The 10,640-nt window shown below is 32.5% G+C and overlaps 1 protein-coding gene across 1 annotated transcript; it reads left to right on the plus strand.

Moving 5' to 3' along the window:
- The first annotated feature begins 2 nt into the window (after positions 1–2).
- LOC145303678 (uncharacterized) lies at positions 3–10,342 on the plus strand. The gene is made up of 11 exons (XM_080145283.1): positions 3–196; positions 593–658; positions 856–888; positions 1,198–1,294; positions 1,660–1,727; positions 2,019–2,089; positions 2,446–2,563; positions 2,984–3,064; positions 3,437–3,575; positions 3,851–3,964; positions 10,017–10,342. The coding sequence occupies exons 1-11, from the start codon at positions 126–128 to the stop codon at positions 10,095–10,097; spliced, it is 939 nt and encodes a 312-aa protein (XP_080001409.1). The 5' UTR covers positions 3–125; the 3' UTR covers positions 10,098–10,342.
- The last annotated feature ends 298 nt before the right edge of the window (positions 10,343–10,640 follow it).

Raw genomic sequence — 10,640 nt, forward strand, 5'->3', positions numbered from 1 at the left:
GAGTGTAAACAAATCCGTCTGCTAGTAAATATAACAATTTCGAAGATTTTTGATATTTTGTTAAAAAACATTATTATTTTCGAGGATTTTTCGTACTAAAATAAATAAATAATACTGAAATAAAAATGTCTAATGATGCTTATTATTATTGGAGGGTTAAATTAAGAGAAAGGGAGAAAAGAAAACGAAGGGAGAGGTAAATTTTCAACAATTATTTTGATAAAAGATAATTTATAAGCAATTTTTCATTCCTAAATTCTATCGAAGCTACTCTATTATTCTTAGGTCAGCCAGTTTTAGGGAAGAAACTTAATCTTCAATACTGCTATAGAATATAGCTATTGATTGTTTTTGTGTGAAGATTCCCTTATATATATATATATACCGCACCTATTATTTACATACATATCTTGGTCCGTTGTGGTCATGCTACAAAAAAAAGATGTGTGTATAGTTAAAGATTTTCTGTAACCTTATTTTTTATTTATGATTACTAAACATATGCTTTTATAATCGCTTTGTCCTTCCATTACAAGTTTTTTTTGCTTCGCAACTTAAGACTGTTGTCATCCTTGTTTTTTTTATCATTAAGGCGAAGATCTAAAGACAGATTTAGGGATAGATCTAGAACACCAACTCCTGAAAGAAGGCATAAAAGGTAAGATTAAATATTTTTTTATTAAAAAAAATAAATCATGCAGAAGGTACTAAGCAAGGTATTTTGAATTAATAAATCTTTAAGAAACATCTATTTGTTTGTATGTAAAATAATCCTTGGTGAGAAAGTTAAATTACAGTCCATTGTCCCTACCATTAATATTAACTGTTTAAAATATAATTCCTATTACTTTTTAGGCGTCGTAGTTCAATTTCTCCATTATCAAACAGGTTATTTTTATACTTTTGCATAGGTATACATTAAGGGTAGAAACTAATTAAATATTCTTATTAAAACAATGATAACTCATAAAAGCAAAGCTTACGAATTACAAATCAAGGAAGGGCTACATTTATGTATTAACACATATTTTTCCAATTAATTCAAATATATTCTAAGAATTAAAAAGCTTTTTTAGATCAATGATAATATCGAAAATAGTTTTCATCAATACGATTGAAGTGACGTAAATTTTAAAACCTTTTGCTGAGTCAATTAGGTCAGCCAAAATGAAACACTCCTCATTGAATTCTATTTAGAAAAAGGCATGTTGGGGAACGAGAAGATCCAAAGGAGAGTAAATGTTTGGGAGTCTTTGGACTAAGTCTTTTCACCACAGCAGACCAACTTGAACAGGTAGAAATCTTTCATTGGAGCGCAGATAATTTACAATATACTTACGGCTACGCACCTAGAGGCCTCTTTGAGTACTTAAGTTAGGGGGAGGGGTTGGCAAGATCCTTGGGTACTTGCAAACATCCTACTTTTATATGAGGACTTGTCAGAGGCATAGGATAATGTATGAGAATACAAACAAATGTGTGCTAACATTTCGCCAGTTAAAACAGTTACTTTAAAAAATATATTAGATTTACATCAGCTCAATAGTAAAATATTTTTGATTAGAGAACAGTTGTTCCAATTTTAACCAATAATTATTAAATTAATTGACAAGGTATAATACCTAATCCGATATTCTCTTAAATATTTATATTTTTCAGGCATTTTCAAGTTTTGGTAATTTAGAGAACTGTGAGATTGTAATGGACAAGAAAACAAAAACTTCAAGGTATTTGCGTTTAAGTGACTTATGCTGATGAAATCTGTTTTATAATTTAATTTTTTTGTTTGTCAACCAGATGCGTGCAGTAGGGGTGTACTGTGTAGTACTAGTCACCCCTCTAGCAAAATTATTGAAGTCAGATAACCCATCTGAAAATAAAATGACTACTATCTTGTTGTCTGAATTACACCCCCTCTTACTATTTTAGCATAAGGGGGTTGTCAAAATTTTTTATTCGAACTGGGAAAACCCTGAGAACGCTACTGTTGACAACTCAATTTCTTTTTATTAATTTAGGGGATTTGGATTTGTGAATTTTTCTAATATAGAGGATGCTAGAAAAGCCAAAGAAACAATGCACCATTCAGGTGAACATTTTTTTTCTTGGCTCAGTTTTATTGGTGGGGGGGGGGGGGTGTTGTTATATCAGCCAGCAGGGAGAAACCTTTTATTTGGGTATGCGAGAAATACTCGCAAAATTTACGAAAAGTATAAACATTATCACAGACAACTACCATTCTATTGCATAATATTTGACAGGAAAAGAAATGGTCGAGTTAAACCTGTTACGGAAGGCTTCTTTATTGTTATTTGTTAATGTCCATCTGACATTCAACTTCTTTTTATGACGTGATTTTAATTAAGTTTAAAAATTAAATCCATTACAAAGTTACAATATAATATTGATGCTGTATTAAAATGAAGCATATATTTTACTTTACAGAAATAGAAGGAAAGGAGATACGAGTAGAATATTCTATAACAAAACGTGCGCACACCCCCACGCCAGGTTTATACCTGGGTTATCCTGGTGCAGAACACAGAAGAGATGGAGATTACAGGTATGGCATACTCGTCCTATAGATTTCAAACTTTGCATAATGTTTACCTAAAAGTCTGTTCATTCATTTAAAATATATTGATTTTTGGCACCAAGCGTTTAGTTTTAGAAATGTTTAATTTTTATATTGTTACCTAGGACGATTAGACACAATCTTACTAGCACAAATTCTGTCAATTGCGGTTTAAAATAATAAGTAAGAAAACAATCTTACTACAGATTAATATCGATTTTTGTGTCCAAACTTTTTTTTGTTCAATATTAAAAGCACTGCCAATCTATATTTGCTAATGGCTATTTGTTTTATTGCATGATTTTAGAAGTTTTGGTTACGGAAGTAATTCAGAAAAAAATCAAATGTCACGTGACTTATTTCAATCACTTGGTATATGAGAATTATAGAATCAAAATACATTTTCAGGAGGCGAAGATACTCAATGAGTCCTATTCGAGGTCCAAGATATTCTCCGAGTCCCTCCAGAGAGGATAGCCCTGTTTTCAGGTAAAAGGAGTTCCTTTGAGCGTTTATATCGAGTTTGGGTACTAAGAGTAGTAATCCTTCAAATTTATTACATATTTATCAATTTTTAAGCTTAGCACTTTATTTTTATCTGAGATAGGTATGAACTACAGGAAGGGAGGCAATATTGGATTGTAAAATGTACTTGTACCTAAAGTTTAATACTCTGGCTGAAAAGCGGCGTACTTTTCCTAAACCTTGTAGATTGGTTCAAAATTGCAGTGTCCAAACTTTTTAACTAATAATTTAAAAAATGGGTTACTTTGTTTTTTATTATTAAGAAATTACATCAATATTCATCGATTGTTCTATCCCTCAAGATCCTTGAATGAAATATCTTTCATATGTTTTTAGATTATCAGTTGCAAGTTATTCCAAATCTCCGCCACGAGATAGAATTATAAACCACCAAATTGAGGGTGCAAGAACCCTAAGTAATTCCAGAAGTCCCAGTCCTCCAAGCCAGGCTGATCAAAGAAGCATTAGATACATTCAGGATTGTTTAGAAATTAAAACATTTTTCAAATAAAATCTATATTGCAATACTCGTGTATTTAACAGTAAATACTTCAGATATTTACTTTTTGAAGAAGAAAAAGTGGGTTTTAATGGTCTTTTATGTCGACTCTAGGGCATTCATTAAAAGTGACCATGGCTGACATGATTTCATTTGTATAATGATATTAGAACTACATATTTGACAAAATAAAGACAAAATCTTTTGACATTGCAATTCTATTGAGACTTAAAAATTATTTATAAACAAAACAGGATAGCTCCGAAGAAAATTTGGGAAACGAAGAAGATTTAAGAACCAAAATGTTAAGAAAATCCTCAAAACGAAAAAGTGGGGAAGAAAAATCGAAAAGCAAAAATTATTACAGGAATTGATATTGGATTTATTGAAAAAAGTAATGATTTGGAATTTTTTCTCTCGTATTTATTCGAATCTAGTGGATAGGAAACGGTTCTCATCTAAACGAAAAACTATGTCTAGCATCATATTATATCCAGCTTTCTACGAATATATAAATGTACAATCATAAGATTAAAACCAGTTTTTTTAGCCGCTGCCTTTGACACCTCGGGGCTAAAAAAACTAGTTTTAATCTCATAATCAGGGTGGCCACAGACTTTTTTTTCAAAATAGCATAAAATAGTATGCAGAAAAAAAGTGAATAGTATGCAATAGTATGTACAATTTCCATAAAATAGTATATAATAACATGCATTTTAAAATAAAATAGTATAAAATAGCATGCATTAAACACAATAATGTGCAGTTAAAACAACTTAATGCCTTAAAATGCAGGCAGAGGAGGAAGGGGGTATTCAGGTGTTGATTCTTGATACACTATAGCTCATGCCTCTGACAGCTTTAGTCCAAAAAAAACTGCTCTAATGATCGAATGGTTTAGGAGATACCTAACTAGGGTTAGGTTAATCTTAAGGTCTTAAGGGTTAAAGCGCCACGAAGGGCTAGGGGGGAGGGGGCATCAGATTAACTTCTAGACTAAAAGTTGGTTGATACCAATGAAAGCCAAAATATCTGCATGGTAAATTCAGGGATTCCAGGTCATTTTTAGGGTTTTATAAAGCCCTAGAAGGCTGGAGGCATAGGGGGGGGGGGTGGTTATTTTATACACATTGTTTAAGTTCAAAATATCTGCACGGTTCAAACGTAATCCAAGAGAAAACTAAGGTTTGGTCAATTTTTAGGGTTTCATAAAGTCCCAGAGTGCTAGGGGGATTGGGGCTAAGGTGTTGCTTCTTGCTAAAATTTTAACTTATGCCTCTGATAACGTAAATTGAAAAAAAATCTGCTTTTATGATTAAATGGTTTAGGGATAATTAAGGTAAGGTTCATTTTAGGGTTTTATTGAGCCCTGGAGGGCTAAGGGGGGGGGGGGGAGAATGACTTTTAAACTTAAATTTAGTTTGCATTAATAAAAGTCCAAAATATCTGCACGGTTTATTAAGTGCAGGGCGACCACCGCCTTTTTGATATTAATATTGAAAATAACGTACTACAAAAAAATTACAATGAACACAATAACGTACATGTTTTGAAAAAATAACGTACAATAACGTACCATAAAACACATATACATCTATAATACAAAGTAGTACGTTGTCTGTCTGTCTGAAGCTTAAGATCTCAGTAACCACTAAACAAATTGGGCTCTACTATTCAGGAAATATACCTACTGGTCCTGGGATGGTTTCAAGCTATTTTCTTGGGGGTGTGACACCCCCCCCCTTCAAAAAAAATGAAAAATACCCCCTCTAAAAAAATTTCTTTTTAAAACTGAAATCAAAAAAGGAAAGTTGAGGTAGACTACCCTGCCTCCCCCCCCCCAAAAAAAAATAAAATTCCCCCCCCCCAATTTTTTTTTTACTTTTCCTTCATAAATCTAAATAACACCTCCTGATTAAACCCAGGGTGGGGAAAATCCCAGGGTTTTTTTTAAAAAGCCCAGCCTAACCCAACCCGTAAAAACCCTTAAAAAAAAACCTGGGTGGGTTTTTTTGGGTGGGTTTTTTGTATGCCAACCCTGATTAAACCTCTTGGGGCAAATCCCCTAGAGGCTAGGGGCGAAGCCGCTAGTATATCTATAATACAAAGTAGAACAATGTCTTTCCGCTAGTATTTATAGAAAATAGTAACATTTGGATTCAAATTAAGGAAAAAAACCCTTTAACTATAAAATATCAACATCATGTTCTACATTTTGATCTGAAATAAATCGCAGTTGTTTAAATTTCTCATTTACAGAATTTTTATCATGTAAAAATATGTAAAGACATATTTGAAAGATAATGTAAATTACATTAAATCTTTAAATGTTTTCTACCCCCCTGAAATCTGCTTTGGGTGTTAACTACCCCCCTTTAATTACCTCCCCTAAAAAAATTGGGTAAACATTCAAATGCCCCGCCTCAAAAAGCCAGTAATAGAATTTAAAGTTAATATTTTGGACTTCCCATCAAATTCAAGGTAAATTATTCAGGTTTAAACTTAAACCAGGGGTATATATTTTGCATGGTTGACCCTGCTAAAGTGGGGGGAAGAATTATAAATATAAAGTTGGGAGAAAAATGTAAAAAAATTAAGAGAAATGAAAACATTTTTTTCCATTTTTCTCTTCCTTGTTGAAAAAAAATCTAAAAGAATATGTGGGATAATATAATAATATGAATAAAATTAAGAATTCTGAATGTTTTTTTCTATTTTTTCACCTTTCTTGATGTAAAAAACTAGTAGGGGGAAGAAAAAAAACATTTTGCAGCAGTGGTAAAAAAAATTATTCTTGTGCAGAATATACAACCCTGACTTAAGTGTTAAGTGGAGGGGGTTGAGTTTCTATAGAACAAAACAATGAGTGCAGGGGTTGTTAGTTTGTTAGTTATATATATGCCATGAGAGGGGGGGGGGTAGAGGAAAGAGGTAAAAGGCTATATAATGCAGGGAGAGGATGGGTTGATCTGTTTATTACACTAGTTAAGTTGAGTGTTCATACATTTCATCCACTAATTGTAATCTACAGAAGGGTAATTTGTAATTCAAAGAAAATTATGGAGTAGCCCCTCTCTTTACTTGGAATTGTAAAACTTTTAAAAATCTTTTACATGTTTATGTTTTATATGTTATGTATTATTTATATGTTTTAATTGAAGAATAAGAATTAATTTAATTACTTTAAATTAATTTAGTTTCATGATTATGTTTAACAATGGTAGATGAATTTTTGCTAGCATTTTAATTTGCTGACCTGTATGCAATCCTAATCATACTACTAATGCTTGATAATTAGTGTCAATTCATTTCAGCAAAGATAAGTTTTTAAATTATATTGGGGACCCTACAATATTGTTAAATCAAATATTAGAAGAATAACAGTATTATTGAATATTTTAAGATAGTTAAGGCTCTTTTTCACATAACTCTATCTATGATCATTTCCTATTTTATTTAATAGTAATGTATGAACACCATGCATGATGTATTTATTGCCATGAAGGGGGGGGGGGCGAAGAAGAAGTGACACATTTGGAATTTTGGGGAGAGGGGAGGGGATACATTAGGAAAGGGAATTATATGGCATGTATAATAAATTCTCTTAATGAGGGTGGGTAAATATCATTATCACTTATGCTTCAGTAATACCTACAATAATAAAATGTCTATTTTAGTAATTTTTTTTATAAATTACCATTTTTGAGCATTTCAATCAGTTTTTTTTAAAAACTCAACATATTTTTTCAAAATTAATTGAATATTTTGGCACAAAATAACAAAGCAGTTTAAAAATTCTATCTATAATGCTTATTAGCGCTGTTCAGGGTGTTCAACCCCAATAATTAACATTGAGACCTTTAAAATTAGGCGGGAAATTAAAATACCCTATTGCTGGGTTTCTCAGGCCCGGGCTATGTGATACCTCGTCCAAAAAAATTACCCCAATTTAATCATGTAAATAGTACCAACTAATAATGAGGTTTATATTCATTTTTTAAGTAAGATTAAATGTTCCAGAATCTTCGCCACTAGCCTCTAGGGGCATCGCCAAAAGAGGTACTGAAAAGTTTTTTTTAAAGGGAGTTTCCCCACCTCACTTACTTGTTATATTTTACATAAAGAAAAAGAATTTTTTTTAGAGGGGGGGATTCTTTGCCTAAAACCACAACAGGACCAGTAGGTATATTACCTGAAGAGTAGAACCCAATTGCTTCAGCGGTTACCGAGATCTTAAGCTTAAGAAAGACGGATATATAGACAGACATCATTCTACTTTGTATTATAGAAAGTAGTATCTCATTCCTATAAGTACATGAAAACATAATTATCAACTAAATATTATCTTGCTAACTGATGAACAAATATCATACTCTTTTAAAGTTTAACTTCGCATATGTCCTGATAAAGTTTGTAATTGGTTTAGAGGAATTTTTACTGAAATGCTTGATTGAGTTTTTTTATTTAATGGAAGCTTCACTATGACGTCATAAATCCCAGGATAAATTGGTATATGACGCGCGACGCGCGGAGAATTTTTTTTGTAGTTTTTATGAAATAAAAATACATTAATGATTACTAATACTAATCATACATTACAGAAAAACGTACAATAACGTATGCTGAAATGTTCATATTGTACACAAAAATCAATAACGAACAAAAACGTACCAAAAAACCTTAAAGTGGTGTTCAATATGAACATATTGAACATAACGTACATAGTGGTCACCCTGTAAGTGGTTTTAGAGAAAACTGAGGTTAGATCAAATTTTAGGGTTTTATTGAGTCTCGGAGGGCTAGGGTGTGATGGCTAGGTAGTTGCTTCCTGCTTAAACTATATATCATACCTCTGATAGCTTAAGTCCAAAAAAATCTGCTCTCATGATCAAATGGTTTATGAGATAGTTAAGGTTAGGTTCATTTAAAGGCTTTTTTTTAACCCCCGCGGGGCTAGGGGGGAGTGGAAGTGGGGTGACATCAAACTAAATGTTAATTTACCCATAAAAGCTTAAGTCCAAAAAATCTGCAAGGTTCATAATTTTGGTTCCTGAGAACCACTCCCCCCCCCCTTGATCTAATAGGCACCGAGTGACTTTAATAATGGGTTTGGGTATGACACTTATGTGAGAGTAAGAATTGTATGAATATCTCATTCCTAGCGGGCACAGGATGCCAGCAAACCTGGCAGGATCATCCAGGTAAAGAGTAAAAATATTTGAGTTTAAGAAAGCATTTTATGTTACCAAAATACTAAAGTATCATATATATGTATATAGGCAACAATTTAAGGTTCCAGGTTTGATCCTGCACGTCCTGATCCTCAAGGTTTCCAGAAATGTTTAAAAGGATCCTTTGACCAAAATTTTTTACTTTAAATTTTAAACTTAAGCTTTTCCAACATGTCCACATTAGCTATTAAAATTTCATAAATATCCACCGTCGTTTTCCTGCCGAGCCCCGGCTGGCAGCTGCCAAGTACAGCTTCCGCTGCTGAAATTTATGTTTTGAGATTCCTAACATAAAATTTACACACACAAAAATTTTTTCTGAAAAAATTGGTCTTCTAGCTTCAAAATTACAGCCGTTTAAAATTGTTATGTAAAAAAGGACCTAAAAACAGAGTTAGTTAAGAGATCATAAACCTCATTTACCTATAGGATCATTTTAGTACTCCTTAATGCTATTAAAATTTAAAAGAAGATATCTTTACATTGAATGTGGAAATACCAATAACTTTCAAAAAGGTACAACAATCTGAGCTGAAGAACTACTTTCTTCTGAAAACATTTCTAAAAAATTGAAAACAAAGTAGCGAATTTGCCTATTTTCAAAGTAGCATCTGACATACAAATAAATAGTGGAGAAAATAGTAGGTATGCAGTTTTTTGGAAAATAGTATGCATTTTTGGACAATAATGGAAATAGCACATTTTTTTGGAATAGTATGCATAGCATGCAAAAATAGTGGAAATAGCATGTTTGTGGCCAGCCTGCATAATTGTACTTTCTATATCCGCGGAAAGCCGTTTATAATACGATGCGAGAAATAACTATTATCATAGCTGTGAGTTTCTGATAATCATTAAAATTCCCCCTCAATATTTTTTTCCCCAATAACCTAAAGGATAAAGTATTGCTTCGTGCGCTCAATCATGATCCCCCATTCGATGAATTTTACCTGAAATCGGAAGTTTGTTTACCCGGAAAATAGCGTAAAACACCACTGGAACAGTAGATTTATTCCTCATGAAGCACAAACAAATCTGTTTAGAGGTTATCGAGATCCTAAGTTTCAGACGGAAACCTTACTTCTTTCTATTATAGATTGTGTACTCTTTAAATTCCCCCACCCCTTGAAATAAAGCTAACATCCCTGAAATAATTTCATATTTTAAATCCAAACCCAATGTTTAAAGGGATGAATCAGAAAGGCGGAGTTACAGTAGGGCGGAGATTAGGGGAACCAGCAAAGAAAGTTCCAGAAGTAGAAGATGATTTGTAGCGCAGCCACTCTATAGTTAGGATATTTTATCAACGTCCAAAAAAGGCAATTTAGAGATAGTCCTATCTTTATAGAAAAAATGATTTAACATCTAACATCTTGTAATTCCCCCACCCCTTTTAGAGTCTGAAGTAGACTTCGGTTCTTTTAATGTTAAGCTACTTAATGAACTAATGTTCCTTGTTAATAATTTTTTTATGAAATGTTTAAAATTGTAATAAAACTTGATGACAATTAATAGGTCGTTTCTTATTGTTAGCGAAGCTACTTTTAAGTATTAGTTTCTGTAATTGTAGCTATAAATAATAATTAGCTTGAATTTTTATTGCATTTGTGTGCACAGCAATTTATCCGTGGTGTGTGCACAGCAATTTATCCGTGGTGTGTGCACCGCAAGGTGGAGTATTGAGTGGACAGACTTTTTTTAAATTTCAGTCTAAAGGGAGGCGTTACCAACCCTTCAACGCACGCCATTGTATTATTTAATTATTGATTTAATTGTTACAGATAGTTTTTCATTTATTGCTCTTGGCATT

Source organism: Acartia tonsa, chromosome 13, assembly GCF_053477335.1.
Source record: "Acartia tonsa isolate MP-2025a chromosome 13, ASM5347733v1, whole genome shotgun sequence".
Classification (NCBI taxonomy): Eukaryota; Metazoa; Arthropoda; class Copepoda; order Calanoida; family Acartiidae; genus Acartia; species Acartia tonsa.

Excerpts from the sequence above, each read along its gene's own strand:
- LOC145303678 (XM_080145283.1), top strand. The coding sequence starts at position 126 with ATGTCTAATGATGCTTATTATTATTGGAGGGTTAAATTAAGAGAAAGG. Across the intron at positions 889-1,197 it reads ATTTCTCCATTATCAAACAG|AAAAAGGCATGTTGGGGAAC; the intron begins GTTATTTTTATA and ends AATTCTATTTAG. Across the intron at positions 3,965-10,016 it reads CGAAAAGCAAAAATTATTAC|AGGGATGAATCAGAAAGGCG; the intron begins AGGAATTGATAT and ends CCCAATGTTTAA.